We start from the raw sequence: 17,122 nt of genomic DNA, 5'->3' as shown, positions 1-17,122 counted from the left end.
CTAAGGACGCGTTTATCGATGCAAGGGATAGGTATTATTCTCCTAAATATAGGTCCTCTGGCATACTTTGCACTTAAAATATCTATGCTTATTAAACGCGTTTTTAACCATCTCTTTATCTTTAACTTCTAGACAGTATTTAAGCCTTAGGTCTTCCTATAACCAAATCTTATTAAGGTAATTGCCTTCCTTAACGTACTCAATTATTCGCTTTAATTTAGCCTCTCTAATCTTATATGGAGCACCTATATTAGGAGTATAACTGCGGCGCGCGTAATAATTAAATCCCTCCTTTTTCTAGCGCCGCTGGGTCCTTTTTAGGACGCTATAACGCTTGCGGACATCTTTGTATGATTTTCCAGCGTCCAATTATCCTAGGGCCTTATTTTTAGTAGGTATGTCCTATTTGAGAGCTTTATTAGGGCTATCTTTAGGCTATCGCAGCTGGCACTTAGGGGTTCTTTATTTATATTGCTTCGCAACGCAATTAATACCTAAATTGTGGGTAATAGGCTAGCGTATAGTAATAGAAAGATTCTATAGGCTTTAGGCTTTAAAATAAGCTATTATTTGTATATATTGAGTGCGTGGTTATGGGGTTGTGAGGGTGCGAAGTTATAAGTAGGTGTTTTCGCGTGGGGTAGAAATTATCGATAGGTGTTTTTAGCTTCGGCTAATAACTCTCTGTCAGCTGGTATCTCGAGCGGCAATTACGACATTGGCACTCTTCCGACTGGGGCTGCTCAGGCACCGGTCGATTCAGCTACGTCATTCCTCCTCTGGAAGCTATCAAAGCGCGCGCTAAAACATGTGCAATAACCAATAACACTATCTTGGCTAATTCAGATGGTCTTGCGAGCCTTGCGCCATCGCCACTAGACGTCATCGCCACCAGACGTCTGCATACTCTTTCTCAAGCCATGGAGTACCGAAGGCGAGGACCGTATTTCCTCGGCAGCTGAATGTAACTCCACTGCAGTGGTAGCAAATGTGGCGGCCACTTGACATACTTCCCTTTGCCTTAAATCCCAACGTTACAGCGATTCTCGCAGCATATGCCCGGCCAAGAGACAGGAAATAGCATCGTTGATGTGCTCTGGGGAGATGTAAACCCATCCGGTCGTCTACCCTATACCATCGCCAACTCTGAAGGCGATTATGAGAAGAACATTGTCAACAGCATCGCATTTCTCACTACTACTGACCCGAATGCATAGCAGGCAGACTTTTCAGAAGGCCAAATGACAGATTATCAGTACTTTGACTCCAGGAAAGAATCAGTTCTTTACGAGTTTGGCTTCGGACTCAGCTACACCAGCTTTGCGCTCTCTAATCTTGAGGTCAACAAACTTTCACGCGGTGCTATCACACTTACTCCATCACCGAACGCTCCGATCCTTCCCGGAGGAAACTCCAAGCTCTGAGACACCCTCTTCCGCGTTGGTGTCACCGTCAAGAATACCTGCAAAGTTCCTGGAGCGGCAGTTCCTCAGCTATATCTCTCCTTTGGCTCGGAAGCTGGCGAAGGCACTCCGGTGAGGGTATTGCGAGGGTTCGAGAAAGTCAGCTTGCAACCAGGCCAAAGCTCGGCAGTGAACTTTGCCTTGATGAGAAGAGATGTGAGCTATTGGAATACGGTGACGCAGCAGTAGACGATTCTGAAGGCAGGAGTGAAGGTGGCGGTGGAATTCGGTTCGAGGAATCTGACGCTTAGCGGATCTTTGAGTGTTTAAGTGCTATCCTAATATTTTTGATAAGGCTTATGCGGCAATAGAAGACGTGTGGTCGATGACAATTTCATGCTGTATCGTGCCCTGCTATCCTTTTGAGATTGCCGCGATGGGATTTGTGCGAAGTTATTCGATGTCGGTGATCACCGCCCTATGGCGCTTTGCAAGGAGATAGTAGGGCCCCTTCTGCGATTCATGCTCACTGTAAGCATGACATAACGTACGTGTTGCGTCTTTACATGACAGCCATTCAAACGCCAACGGCAGATTACTCATCCCGAGCGGGGATGCTTGGGTCTCTACTAACAGGATCAACATAGTTGATGCAAACCATCAAAGCCTCGCAAATAATTATTACCCCGCTTCAAAATATGTGATAGATATTCTCCGGAGAATTATTCTCAGGACATTGGAAATAGCCTCATCGTCATGTCTCTTCTCGCCCATCTTTCCCTTTCCCTTGCCGGGATACCTAAGCCGACTCAAACCTATAGCTTTAAGTCTGGAAATTACCAGCTCTTTTTCACCCTCGCAGGTTCAGGCCCTCTCCTTGTGATCCAGGCACCGGGTTGGGGTATCGGAAATGCCTACCTCCAATCAGGCCTGGCACCCCTGGCTACATCACATACTCTGCTCTTCCTCTTGCCGCGTGGCACCGCGCCCTCGTCCGGGGCCGACTCCGCTAACGAAATGCGCAGTGTCACTATGGCTTTTGACCTCGAATCTCTGCGTGTATGGCTGGAGTTGCCTTCTTTAACGCTGCTCGGGCACTCGAACGGCGGGACAGTTGCGCTTGCGTACGCGGAAATGTATCCCGAGCGGGTGGAGAAGTTGCTCCTGGTGGACCCGCAGATCCTTGGCTTCGATGACTCTGCAACCTGGATTCGCTTTTTCGGGGAGCGCATGGAGGATCCACGCTACGCTGGGGCTATTGAGGCCATGAAGGGGGGCATGAACCCCCAGACGGACGAGGAGCTGCAAGAGTTGCTGAAGAAGTTGATACCGTATTATTTTGCGCAGCCTGAGAAGTATGCTGAAAAGTTTTATCAGCAGTTAGAAGCGGCGGCAAAGGAATCACAGCATGGTGGTGTGCAGGTGTCGCCGTTCAAGGCGCAAGGAGATGCTGATCGAGCAGATAAGGAGGGTGTAACAGGCTTGTTTGGGAGGGTTATATGCAAGACTCTGATCTTAGTGGGAGACAAAGATGCATTTTGTAGTGTTGCGGCGGCGAAGATAGCCCAAGAAGGCATTAAGGGAGGAGGACATGACGGGGTAGAGTTGGTGGTGTTGGAAGATTGCGGGCATTTCCCTTGGATAGAGAAAGGGGATATATTTTTCGAGGTCATGAAGAGGTTTCTATAAGATGAAAATGAACGAGAAGAGTTCTTCGGGTCTCCTCGTAGTATCAATCTCACATAATGACACCGCTCAAACTGAGTGTCTTGGATGTCAATACCAAGCAGTAGTGGGTGAATCAACGACGGTCTAGAAAACAGTCATTGACGTCTCGCCATGTTCCGTCACCCATGGGTAACACCTAGCGAGGTGGTGCATCATAGGAATAATCAAAGATGCGGAAAATGGTTGTATGTGCAGAATTTAGTGAGCTAGCTAGGGTAAACGTAGCACATAGAGATATAGGATTGCGCATGTTACAGCCTTTCAACCTACTTAAATTCTCAAAGTACTATCTCTTCCGAACCATTATTGGCTGCTAACGCCCAATACAGTAGTATAACATTAAATACGCTCCAAGAGATAGGCCACAAACGTTAAATCTCCTATATGTAGATTCAATTGATCAAGGGGAGAGGGTGTTTTAAATTATTTGGGTGGAGGGATAGAAAAAGTAGCTATCTGTGTAAATATTTGGACAGGATCCGCACAGGATCCCTTTGGCTGGTGTATTTAGTCCTACGGTTATCGATAAGAACTAGCCAATCTGTACAGCGTAGAAATAAGCAGCCGATATTGGCACGTGCGCAACCACCAAAAATCGACGATTGTTTGAGGAGGAGATGGACTAGAAGAAGATTTAGAATATATACAAGTACTACATAAAGCCTCTACACGATTATAAAAGACGTAATGGGCAAATGACAAAGTATTAGAATAGTAATATATCTTCAAAAATCGATTTTTAGTGGTTGCGCATATGCCAATATCAGCCGTTTATTCTACGCTGTACAGCCAATAGAATCAATGGGATCAAGGCTCCGTGACCATACGCGTACTTTTGATCAGTGTGGCTAAAAATAATCCGATAAGAAACGATAACGAATACCGTATTATTTGGATATTATTTTTTCCTGTTACGGGACCACCCCGTAATACCTCGCTATACCCACCTGTTTCCACCGTCTCGTATTCCACCTGCCCCGTTAGCAGAACTTGGCAGAACATAGCAGAATACGGCAGAATATGGTAGGACTGATTAAAATTATATCTTTAAAGGGGGTTAGTTATAATTCTAGTTCTCTTCCAATCCTTTATATACTCTATAATCTCTAGCATATCCGCTTTAAGCTGAACTCTCTCCCAACCTATTATACGACGTCCTCTAGAAAAAGTAGTCTCTGCCTTATTACTTATTGCAGGAATAGAAAGAATATTAACTGTAAAAAGAGAGAGCCGTGGAAAGTGTTTCCGTTGTTAATTATCTAGCTACCATTTAATAGGATTAGCTTTAAGACCGTACAATAGCTCTGAATTATAATTCTTAAATTTATCCTAGCTTTTTAGACGGTTGTATTTCCCCTTAATTTTATTAGCAAAATAATTAAACTCGTTAAGTGGTTCCTTTAGAGTAGAAGCTTTATACAAAGTTAACATTAAAGGCAATTTATGCCAGTATCGCTTTTAGAGTTAATTAACTTACTAGATTACTTTTAAAGCAATACCCTCTAGCTATATTAATTTAATATACGTTATATAATAACTTAGATTAAAAATAAGAGCGGTAGCGTAAAGTGGAGTAATAAGTAGTTTCTAGTAATAAGTGTTAAGCTTTGCTTTACATCGTACAACTTAAGCCTAAAAGCTTTTAGCTATAGTTAATCTATTACTCTAGAGTAATGCCTAAGATATATATAAGTAGATTAATAAAGTAGAGATGTCGTACAATATACTAAGATCTCTCTTATATAGAGATTAAGAATATTAAGAATATTAAGAGCCTTATTAAGTGTTGTAGAGTTTCCCTAAAGCTTAAGAGTTGCTAATTTAAAAGCCCTAAGGAATTTATATATCGTACGAAGCTAGACCTATTCTTACGGTAAAAGAACATCTGCCTTATTAATAGTATCTAGATATTTAGTAATATACTAGCTTACAGCCTCCTATAGCTAAATTATAACATCTAGTATATTTTACTAGCTATTCTATCTTATATAATTATTAAGAGGAATTCTTTTTTTAGCTTGTTGTTTAAACTGCTTTATATAACCAGAACTGGCTTAGATGTAGACAATAATATTATATAGTTTTCCAAAAATACCGTAAGTAGCTCGAATTCTTAATTCTCTTTCCTTTTTCTTTTTCTTAGAGAGCTCTTAAGCCTAAGTGTTGTTATTATTATTATCTTCCTTATTATCTTCTTCGTACGCTTCTATAATCTTAAGATCTAATTTTTTTAAAAGAGAAATGCTTTAATAATAAGATTAATAATATGGCCCTAATAGCGGATTTGTTATTAAGTGGCAGTCTAAGAGATTCTCTATAAGGGTACTTTTGGTCCCTTACTCGGCTATATCCCGGAAGCTCTTAGGGGCTGCCAAGGCTAGCCTTCGGCTAGGCCTTGGCCACCCCTTATAAGCTCCTCGGGCTTACAGCCTCCTTCCTCCCCCATCGGTTCGTCTCTGTACCTAGGCTATTGCCTACCCTTATTACCATATCGTCCTCTTCCATCAACTCTCCTTGTGACTCATGCTCGGCTTGCCTGCTCCCTACCGTACACCCTAGCAATACTGCCTTACATTCTCTCCTTTTTAAAAAGATATTGGCTAATTATACGACAGAGGACGTTATTTATGCTAGAATTATCGCTAATAATAGCTCTAATTTATTATATAATACCGTAATCCTAAAGAACAAAAAGGAGAGTAGTTTATTAATAATCTCCGCTGTAGCTAGATACTATAGGAAGTGCAAGGAGAATATTAAAATACCACTCTCATATGTTAATAAAATAAGCGCAAACGGTAAGAAAAAGATAATTATTTAGAGACGTCTAGATATCTACAGAAAGATGAATTTATATAATTACTAATTAAAGAGACTTTTGTACAATATCTTTCTCCACTAAAAACATTTCCTGTGCTTAATTTAAGATAGCTTAATAATAGGTAGGGAGAATTTCAACAGCTTATAGATTAAGAGAATAGCAAAAGGCTTAAAATTCTTCGGTTTTAATAAGTCGAAAAGAAAGATTTTATATAAGAATTAATTTAAGTAAAGCCTTCTTTAAGACCTATGTATTAAGAGCGTTTAAAAGCAGACTATATAGTCTATATACGATCTCAACGCAAAGGAGCTCTTGCTGCACCCGGCCCAAAAAGACCAAAACCAACCAAAAGAACCCTAAAAAACACCCAGAGAATCCCCCTAAGATGCATGCATCGCAGGGGAGGCACACGTCAAACGACGGTGGCTCGCACTCGCGCGCGACCGCTAGAACTACGCCTAGTAATAGCCCTCTACAATAAAGATAGGCGAATACCACACTATAAAGCGGAAATACCTCTATTAAAAAGGCATTTAATAAAATATAAAGCCTATTAGACGCGTCTAGTATCTAGAATTATAGGGGAGTAACTATTAGCTATAACGAACTAATATAGCTAGTAAAATGGCTCCGCTAGTCTAGTAAACCTTAGGCGCCCCTCTAGTAAACTCTTAATTAAATCCTCTAACGGCTAAGCAAAATTAAAAATAAGTATAACTCCCCCTTACTAGCGAACTATACCTAGGCCGCTATAGCTGCGCTTTTATAGTATAGGGAACCTATCCCCCTTAAGTTAATAACTAGGTATATAATTATAATATAACTAAATATAGAATAAGTAGAGGGGCTTAGGGGATAATTAGAAATAGAAGTCCTTATAAAGATACGTAAAGAGGTCTATAACGCTATTATAGTCTAATACCTTAAGAGCGGAGATATTAGAGTTACCTTAAAGGACTAATAGGTAAAGGAATAAGCCGTAAGGGTAGGGGATAGGCTAGGAGAACGTATTAGCATAAAAGTACTCTATAAGGATTACCTAGTTAAAGTCCTAGCAGTTCCTATAAGCCTTAGGGTAGAAAAGGGACGCTAGGCGGACAATACAGCAATTATATAGGAGATAGTAAGATAAATAAAACGCCTTATACTAGGACCCGAAATCACCCGAATTTAATAGCTTTAATAGGAAAATACAAACTAAGTATATAATAAGAATAATAAGAGGATATAAGGGTCGCCGGAGACTTACTAGGGAGACGCTAGATAAATATATAGCTCCCTTATCGTCAGCATATATACTAGGAATGCAAAAACTCCTTATCTAAAAAGGAATAATTATAAACGGCCTTATATACAATATAAGGCTCTATAACTATAGACTATGCCTAGAATAATGCTATCGCTATATATAATAGGGACACACCTAATCTATATACGCAGTATAGGTGTGCTGCGGCTACTATATAGGCCCCTATAATACGAGATATTACTTAAATTAAGACTAAATAAAATGTATAAACTGCCACTAAAGCATATATAAGGCGTAGGGGAGAGAAGACTATATTAAATATAGGAGACGGAAGGTAAGGGCTTAATAGCTACGGGAATAACTGCACGCTAGGTTATACGAATGGAAATAACAGGCGATAAGCTAGGGGGATATAGGCGCCTTCCTAGCGTTTCCTACCTTTAATACTAGAGGGCTAGGCCAGCTATCCTAAGCCTTAACGGGCTAGAAGCGACGCCGCGTAATATTACTAAACTAATTAGGGATATAAGGGTTATAGGGGATATAAGGAAGAGGACGCCCCGTAGGAAGACCCCTATGGACAGCAATAGTAGGCTTAAGACTAGGATAATTAAGAATTAGACTTAATACGGCAAATATAATATTCGCAGCCAACCTATAAAGGGTATATAGCCAACTAGTAAAAACAGGGGAAGAACCGGTAATAATAATAGATTTAAATATAGAAGCGCTAATAGGAATATAAGATACGGAAATAGAAAGCTTTATATAAAATAAGTAGTAACTAGGGTATAGACATAAGAGATAAAAGCTCTAAATATCCTAGAGAAAGTAAAAATAGAAGAAGTAAGGAATAAAGGAGAGTTAAAGGACCCTTGCCGGGGGTCCGCTACCTATCCATTATACAGTATAACTGCGGTAATATAAACTACCGCCTTATAAGGCCTTTACTAGATAGTCTAGACCTAGAGAAATACTATATCCTTACTATATAAGAACCGTATTATAATACCTTTATATAATTAATATACTGCCCCTAAGGATTCTAGCTCCTATATAAACTAAAAGCAGCTATATATATATGCTTTATAATTAGCAAGGCTATCAGCCTGTCCTTATAGTTATAGCAGGCAGTTAACCTAGATATTATAGTTATAATAATCCAAACATATAGGGGACCGGTATAAATTATTAATATATATAACCCTAGGGTTAAAGGGGTCCTATAAATAGAGAATATTATATTAGTAATAAGCTTACTAAAAACCGAAGGTATAGAGTCTATTTTACTAGGAGATATAAACCTCTACTACCCGCGGTAGGGGGGTATCTATATTACTATAGATTAACAGTTAGAGTGCCTACTAAGAGCTATAAATATCTGGGGCCTTAAGCTAGCTACCCCCCTAGGAGCAATTATATAGCAATAAGGCACCGTTAGAAGTATAATTAACCTTACATTTATAGACAAAGGCCTATATTAGAGACTTAAAAGGTGCAACCCTAAAGAAGAATAGGCACTTACCCTAAACTATATCCCTATTTAGATACAGCTAGACCTAGATACTAAAGCGTAACTAAATAGAAAAAGATATGTAATAAGGAAGCTTAAAATAGATAGTTTCCTTAATATAGTTAAATAATAACTCTAAGACCTAGAAGAAATCTACCTAATACCAAATAAGTAAGGCTTATCGGCCACCCCTAAGGAAATTAACTGAAGACTAGAAAGGATCTAGGCAGTAATTAAAAATAGGCTAAAAGAGCACTACCCGATCTTAAAACCGGGCCCCTATACGCGATATATATGGTCTATATAATGCGCAGTTTTAGTTACTAGCTAATAACGAGTAAGAAGGAAATATATAAGTAGCTATAACCCTAAAGACGAGAGATAATATAAAGATACAAGAAACCAGCTAAAGAATACCCTAAAAAAAGAAGTAAGAAATAACTGGAGACGGTTTATAAATAAGTATACTTCTAACCTAAGCCTCCCCTATAATAAGGGCCTTTAGGCTATAGCAAAATGGGTAAAGAAAAAGGTAGGGCGCCTAGTAGAAGACCTATACCTACTACCCCTATAAAGAGTAGGAGAATTATAGGCCATAAACAATAATAATAAGAAGGTAAAGATCCTTATAGAAAGGTTCTTCCCCTAANNGGCTCTAGTAGACCTTAGTNATATTANNGGNNAAANACNNGTAACTNNCCTNNNGGTNAACAGCGATATAATAATAGAGGAAATGGCTAGAACTATTAGCCGCCTTTTAAATAATATAGCACTAGGACTAGATGGGATTCTAAATAAGGCCCTAAAAACCTATAGGCCACTTATAGCACCTTAGCTTGCAGATATAGCTAGAGTATACTTTGCTATAGGCTACTACCCACGACTTAGAAGATCTATAATGACGGTTATCCTACAAAAAGAAGGTAAAGTAGATTACTTAATCCCAGGAAGCTACCGCCCTATTGCCTTAAAAAACACCCTTAGTAAGATCTTAGAAAGGGTAATAGCAGAACGTATAGTAGATATAGTAAAGGAACACGCCCTATTACTATAAAGCTAAATAGGGGCAAGAAAGAACCACTCAACACTATCAGCACTTACGCTACTCGCTGCTACTATTAAATCTGTATAGGCGATATAAAAGAACTTTATAGTATTAATACTTAGCCTAGATATTAGTGGTGCCTATAACAATATACTTTATAAGCGTCTCCTATATATCCTTAGGGCAAAGGGCTTTCTAGAATGGATTATATAATTTATCTAAGAGTTTATAGGCTAGAAAGAAACATTATTAGTCTTTAGCGGATACCAAAGCCCCCCTATTATAGTTGCAACAGGAATACTATAAGGATTACCCCTCTTGCCTATACTCTTCCTTTTTTTTATAAGTAACCTACTTAACTCCTTTAAGAAAGGGGCGACCTAGGGGATAGGCTTTATTAATAACATAAACCTAATTATATACGGGCTAATAGCCGTAGAGAATTGTAGAACACTAGAGAAAGCCTATAACACTTATATAGAATAGGCAAAATGTTATAGAGTCCAATTCTTACTAGAGAAATACTAGCTAATCTATTTTATAAGAAAACGTAACTAATCTGCAGATTTTTAGTATATAATTTACATCTAAGGCTTTAGGGGTTAACTAGTTTAGGGCCTAAGGGTATTAGGAGTATGGGTAGATAGTAAGCTCTAGTAGAGCGTATATACAGTATAAGCGGCCCATAAAGGCTAAGCACAGTTTATCGCTTTATTTAGGATTATTAATTCTATATAGGGTCTATGCTTCTAAAGGTTACGCCTATTATATATAGCAGTTATCCAGCTAACCATAATATATAGATTTAGTATTTAGGCCATTAGAGAAACTAAGAAGGGCCCCCCTAAATTACTCCTTAAACTACTTTAAAAGGTCTAAATAGCCTACTTTTAGAGTATTATAGGCGGGTATAAGCAAACGGCTATAGTACTACTTAAGAAGGAATCCAATATTCCCCCCCTATAGTTATATATTAAAGCCGCTGCAATATAAAGGATGTAAAATAAATGCAACTCTAATATTATAAAGTATATTAAGACACGCCTAAGTAAACTATAAAGGGACCCTAGGGTGCCCCGTAGGAGAATAAACTAATAACCCTAAAGTAGGGAAGAGATATTAGAGAAACAGGTAAAGAAAGTAGAAGAAGAATAGTGCTGCTTTAGGGCCTAGGCCTATATAGAGGAGGAAGGGAGACGTATAAGAGGTTAGTAAAGATAATAGTAAGATAGAGAAAGGAGCTAAAGTAGAATATATAAGAACGCTAGGAAACCATCTACCGTAATATAATACTAGTTGGACTAACGCTAAAGAGGTAAATAGGAGTTAAAGGTATAGAGGCTAACTTAGGTAAGACAAACCTAAGCTATAGTATAGTTAACGCTATAGGGGGTAAATACCTAAGGGCTCTAAGAAGGCCTAATAAAGGCAGAAAATATAATAGCAACACTCTTAAGAACAGNAATAATAGGACTAAAANATTNGCTTTACTNGGTNGGTGTNCTAGTAGGTAGCCTAAGATGNAAATNTAGCTNGCNAAGACAGANACNAAAANACGTAATACTGCTATGCCCCCTACGCACCAATTAAGAAATAATGCTCTTAGCAGCTGGCACAGAGAACTATAATACACTGCTCTTAATATAAAAAGGCCTTAAGGTGGTTACCTAGTGGCTTATTAGTTAAAATATGCTAAATTAGTTCTAGGTTGCAAGGGAAATAGTAATAGAAGGCAAGGGGGCGAGCAGCAGGTGCCCCCTAGTAACTCTACAGTAGTAGAGTAATAGTTTGTGATACTAGCGCGTCCGTAGGCTTGTTATGGCAGCAGTAGTTCCTAAAGAGGTTAAATAGTAAGGTAGTAAAGCACTATAGGCGACTCGTAGGCGCTAAGTAGGCGAGTCCCAAAAGGCGGGGAGATAGATTATGGGGTTTTCTTATTTTTCTTAAATAGAGTTTTCTCCCTATATGTAAATAAGGAGTAGTCCGCGTAGGCCCAATAGGGATCCGAATTGGACGTTAAGCAATGAATTATTATTATTATTATTAAGAGCGTTCTTAAAGATTTTATTATTAAGCTCTAGATATTAGCCACGGAGTTTATTATAAAGGGCTCTATATACTTCTGCTATATTTACTATATAACCCTCCCCCAAATTTAATTTAATTTAAATTCTATAGGTATTGCAATAATAAGATCAGAGGTTTGTTATTAACTTGGCTATAGTAGAGTAGAGATTGCAATAATAGAGTCTTTTTCTATTTGTATTATACTCTTCATCTTTTAATATCGTACGATAGAAATTATAGATATTTAACCGGTTTTTTTAATAAGATATCTTAAGAGACATGCTTTTAGATATAGCTTTAAGAAGCGAAGAAGAAGGATTAGTTTATAAGGCTATAATTATATAAAGAATTAATAAAAAGTAGATATTAAAGAAAATTCTATAATACTAAGCCTTTTAAGCAAATATTATATTTATTTTTTATTTTAATATAATATTTATTTCGATTCGGTTCCTTATTAATAATTTATATCGTTAGCCATACTACTTTTAATTCTAGTATTCGCGCATAGTCTAGATTCTTGTAAGACTTGCAAGGTATTAGAGGTTAGGGTTAGGCTTAGTATAACTTTAGGTTACGCATAACCCCCTAAGGTCCGCGACATATCGTCTAAATATCACCCCCCCCCTTTAGTAGTGGCCCCTACTTTTTAGACGCGTTTTTAAGGCTTAGGTTAGTACTGGGTTAGTATAAAGGGCCTTAGCGCGCCTTCAACCTCACTGTCGCCTTAATAATCCATTTTCCAACCCTCTCCTATCCTTATGCCCGCGCTAGCTTACGTAGGGCTTCTAATTTTATATAAAAAGGCCTACTATAATTCTAATTATATAATATAGAGCCCTCTTCTTCTTCTTTTCCTTTAATATTTACGCGTTTGGTAACTTTATTTACCTATACCACGCTTATATATCTTCCCCCTTACCTCTTATAGATATGGAGTCTTTTAAGAATCTTCTTACCCTATAGTCCACTTTACGGTCGATAGAAGCCCCCCTAGCCTCCTCCCCCTATACCCTCTAGAGCAAATTTAAGGCCTAAATAGCACGGCTATACGATATTTATAAGGCCTAGCGCTTAAAGAATACTATAAGGGCGTATAAGCTAAAGTAAAAAGAATAGGAAGACTAATATATAAGACTAAAAGGCAATACAGACGGCGCCTAGGTAACAGAAGATAAGCTTTACCTATTTTTAGAGCAGTAAGTTATTAATTAAGAATTACGGGCTGCTAGCTATTAAAAACGGAAGTTAAAACAGAAAAAGATATAGAAAGATAGTAAGTAGGCGAAGAAGAGGTAGAAGATAGTTAAGCGGGTAGGGCAGCTAGGGGGGAAGGTAGCTATAGGGGCAGCTATAGGGACAGCCGTAGGTATAGGAGAGGAAGCTATAAAGGAGGAAGGGGAGATATAGGATAAGGAGGCCCTAGATGCCCTATTTAATAAAATAGTCTAATACTTAGTTATAAATAGCTATATCTCTGCTATTACTAAGCTTTATATATAGTAGTTAAAAGGTAAGGCCTTACAGCCACTATAGGGGGTAAAGCTTTTAGCAGTACTAAATAGCGTCTACTATAATAAGGACTGGATTTAACGCGTTAACTTTATTAATTAAGGCCTATTTATAATTACTAGCGGCTATAACGTTAAAGGGCTTAAAAAGGCAATTACTTAGTACTAGAAGACGGGCTCTAAGATACTAGGTTTAGTTAAGTCTTACCTTTAAACTACGGCTAAGCATTTATTAGGTTTGTATATTAATACTACTATATACCCTATCTAGTCCGTATAGACTATTTACAGCTACTGTTTTCTAACCTGTTTTTTAGGCTATACTACCGTTACCTAGTGTAAAAGTAAATAGGACGTTCAGCTTATTAACCTTATTTTTATTAAACTAGAGAATAAAAGGCTTAAACTAAACAAGCTAGCGCTATATATAATTATATTAATAATATAGGGGAAGCAGAATTATTACGGTAAGGTTAAGTATATAGGCTCTATGCGTAATACTAACCCTATCCTCTACCCTCTCTCTATAATAACCTTTTACTTCTTTAACCACTAGGGTAAAGACAGCGCTAAAAGCTTCCTATTCTTTTAGTAGCTAGAGGACTACTATAACCTATATATCTTCCCTAGCAGTATTAAAGTACCGTAATAGCTATTAAGCTATTACACGCAGTTTAAATAAAATAAAAAGATATTCTAGGGGGTATGGATTTACTTAAAAGAGAAGACCTATAGCGCCTATAAGTAGAGCGTCTGGCATACTAAGCTTAGCGGTGTTAAGAAGACCTAAATTAGACGGGCTAGACGCTAGAATATGGACGCGATAATAGGAGCCTACCTCAGCTATCTACCCTATGCGTTTATGCGGTCAATTACCGGCTTCCCAAAGAAAGGAAAGGGCTACTTTTTTCCCCGCAAGCGAGAGGTGCCAAAGGAGGCCCTTTACTTAAAGATATAGCCTAAGACTAATGTCTAGCTAAAATGTATAAAGACCTACTACCTAGAAAGGGCTAATAATAAGGTTATACGGCTTAATCTTATAGGCTTAGAATTTCTATGCCTCCTTTACGCGTTTAGGGTAATCCTATTATAGGACTTAGTAATCCTATATAAGTAGTTCCCGCTCCACCCCCTATAAAAGGACTCCCTCTTTAGCTATAAGGAGTACTAGAGGTTTACCACGTAGGTAAAAAGCTTGCTAGCTAGTATAGTTACGCTAGATAAAATAATAATATAGAAATACTAGCCCGCCTATAAGGCTGTAGCTAAGCTAAGATATAAGGCCACAATCTTAGAGATAAAGGGGGTTTAATTACGGGTGTAGACGATCTTAGAACGCCTTAGTAAGATAGAAAGGTTATTAGCATTATTTACACCTATATAGATCTAGTAAGGGAAGATAGGTATCTAGATAGGGCCTATAGAGTCTATATATCTACCTTTAGGCAAGCCCACGCCGTCTACTATAATATCTACTATATCCGCGCCGCCCGCTTAGCTATCTACAATATCCGCACTACCCGCTTAGCCGTCTACAATATCCGCACTATTTGCTTAGCCGTCTACAATATCCGCACCACCCGCTTAGCTATCTACTATATCCGCACCACCTACTTAGCCATCTACTATATCCGCATCGCCCCTACTAACGTAGGTATAAGCTAATACTTAACTATCTCTCCTATTTATCCTTAACCCGTAAGCGCCACTAAGGAAATATAAAATACTTTATAGTGGTAATTTAGTCTTCTAGCTCTAGACTAAGTGGACTTTAAGGCTAGCAGGTAGGCCGTTAATTAAAGCTCTTAACCGCTGCTAGGGGGTATACTAGCGGGTTAATAGCGAGGCTATATTCTATAGCCGTCGCCGTAGAATAATTAAGGATATAAAACGGCGTGTAGAAAACAGTATAGCAAGAGATAAGAGATAGGCTATTAACTAGCTAAAACAGCTACGAGGTCGGCGTTCTTTAGATTAACTTTATAAGAATATCTAAATAGTTATTTTACTACAGTAACTAAGACGCCTTAATATATAACTGCACTACGGTAACTAAGACGCCTCTATATACGATTGCACTATAGTAACTAAGACGCCTTAATATACGACTATACTGCAGTAACTAAGACGTCTTAATATAGGACTACACTGTAGTAACCAAGACGCCTTAATATATAACTGCACTATAGTAACCAAAACGCCTTAATATAGGACTGTACTGTATTAACTAAGACGCCTTAATATAGGACTATACTACAGTAACTAAGACGTCTTAATATTGGACTGTACTATAGTAATTAAGACGCCTTAATATAGAAATAGAGCCCATTTAGGTGTTATAAATTTAGAGTAACATTACGCGACCGTCCAAAAGTACCGATCTAACACAAATTATGTACCTTTTCGCCTAAAATCGCGTGCGAAAGTACTTGGGGGCGGTCACTACGCGACCTCGTGCGGGGTTCGGGCGCGTTATCAGCAGGGGTAGCCCTAACCTCATATTAACCCAGGTCGTAACCGCGCCAAATCAGCCCCCCCAATATGTAATAGATATTAACTATTACGTATAAAACTGCAACAACTGCTATAGGTCTATAATTCTATAAGATAAAACCTTAGGACTATTAAAACCTCTCCTAATACCTAACCGCCCCTAGCAGTATATCTTTATAGACTTTTATAAGCTACCTATAGACCGTAATAAATATAATATAGTTATAATTCTAGTTAATCGCTTTAGTAAGCGCCTATTCTTAATTCCCTATTATAAAAATATTAATACTAAGGAGGCGGTCTAACTATATATCTATTACGTTTACCGCATTTACAAACTACCAGATACTATTATATTTAATTACGGCCTGTAATTTATATTAGCCTTCTAAAATAAGTTTACCTAGATCCTAGGTATTAGGCTAAAGCTCTTTATAGTATACTACCCCTAAATAAACGGCTAGACGGAGATTATAAATTAATATTTAGATTAGAGACTCTAGCTTTTTATTAACTACTTTAGGATAACTAGGGCGAACTACTACCCCTAATAGACTACGCCTAGGCAACCCTACCTTATAACCTTATAGGATTTGCACCTATTTAACTAGAAATAGGGTATTTACCCTAAATAAGCTTTAACTAGGATAGATTAGAAAAACCACAGACTATATATAAGAAACTATCTTATAAGGAAGCCTAGATAGTAGCCTATATAAATCTAAAAAAGGCCTAAAAATTAATAAAATAGCAGGTAAATAAGTATAGGCGCGAACCCGACTTTACTGTAGGCGATATAGTCTAGGTTATAACAAAGAACTAGAAAATAAAACGGCCTAGCTATAAGCTAGACTATTAGATAGCAGGACTATATAAGGTCCTTAAGAAGATAGGTAACTTATATAAAGTAAAGCTCCTAGATTTAATTAAGGTTTACCCTATTTTCTTACTAAATAAGCTATAGAAAGCCGCGAACAACCTATTACCTAGACAAAAAAACAAACCTCCTTTACTAATTTAAGTTAATAGCGATAACAAATAGAAAATTAAAGAAGTACTAGCTTATAAACTAATAAGGAAAACGCTAAAGTACCGCGTTAGTTGGAAAAGCTATAACCTAAACCCTACCTAGTACCCTATATAGAACTTTATTAGCAGTCCCTATAAGCTTTAAGAATTTTATAGCTATTACCCTAATAAACTAAGACCCCTAAAGTACCTAGACGAGTAAATAGAGTGCTAGTATAGCGAAGATAATAAGCTACCGGAAGAACATAAAGATAAGAACGCCC

The 17,122-nt window shown here is 38.0% G+C and overlaps 2 protein-coding genes across 2 annotated transcripts; both read left to right on the top strand.

Annotated features, from left to right (window-relative positions):
* Nucleotides 1-801: 801 nt before the first annotated feature.
* K441DRAFT_665953 (uncharacterized protein) lies at nucleotides 802-1,821 on the top strand. Its single transcript, XM_067649584.1, has one exon. The coding sequence runs from the start codon at nucleotides 1,242-1,244 to the stop codon at nucleotides 1,422-1,424; it is 183 nt and encodes a 60-aa protein (XP_067500144.1). The 5' UTR covers nucleotides 802-1,241; the 3' UTR covers nucleotides 1,425-1,821.
* Nucleotides 1,822-2,053: 232 nt separating this feature from the next.
* Nucleotides 2,054-3,212, top strand: K441DRAFT_665952 (alpha/beta-hydrolase). The gene has a single exon (XM_067649583.1). The coding sequence runs from the start codon at nucleotides 2,160-2,162 to the stop codon at nucleotides 3,090-3,092; it is 933 nt and encodes a 310-aa protein (XP_067500143.1). The 5' UTR covers nucleotides 2,054-2,159; the 3' UTR covers nucleotides 3,093-3,212.
* Nucleotides 3,213-17,122: the final 13,910 nt, after the last annotated feature.

The sequence above is a fragment of the Cenococcum geophilum genome (genome assembly GCF_001692895.1).
Source record: "Cenococcum geophilum 1.58 unplaced genomic scaffold K441scaffold_46, whole genome shotgun sequence".
NCBI lineage: Eukaryota > Fungi > Ascomycota > Dothideomycetes > Gloniales > Gloniaceae > Cenococcum > Cenococcum geophilum.
The sequence above is the reverse complement of the archived record's forward strand: the minus strand, read 5'-3'. Positions and strand labels throughout refer to the sequence as shown.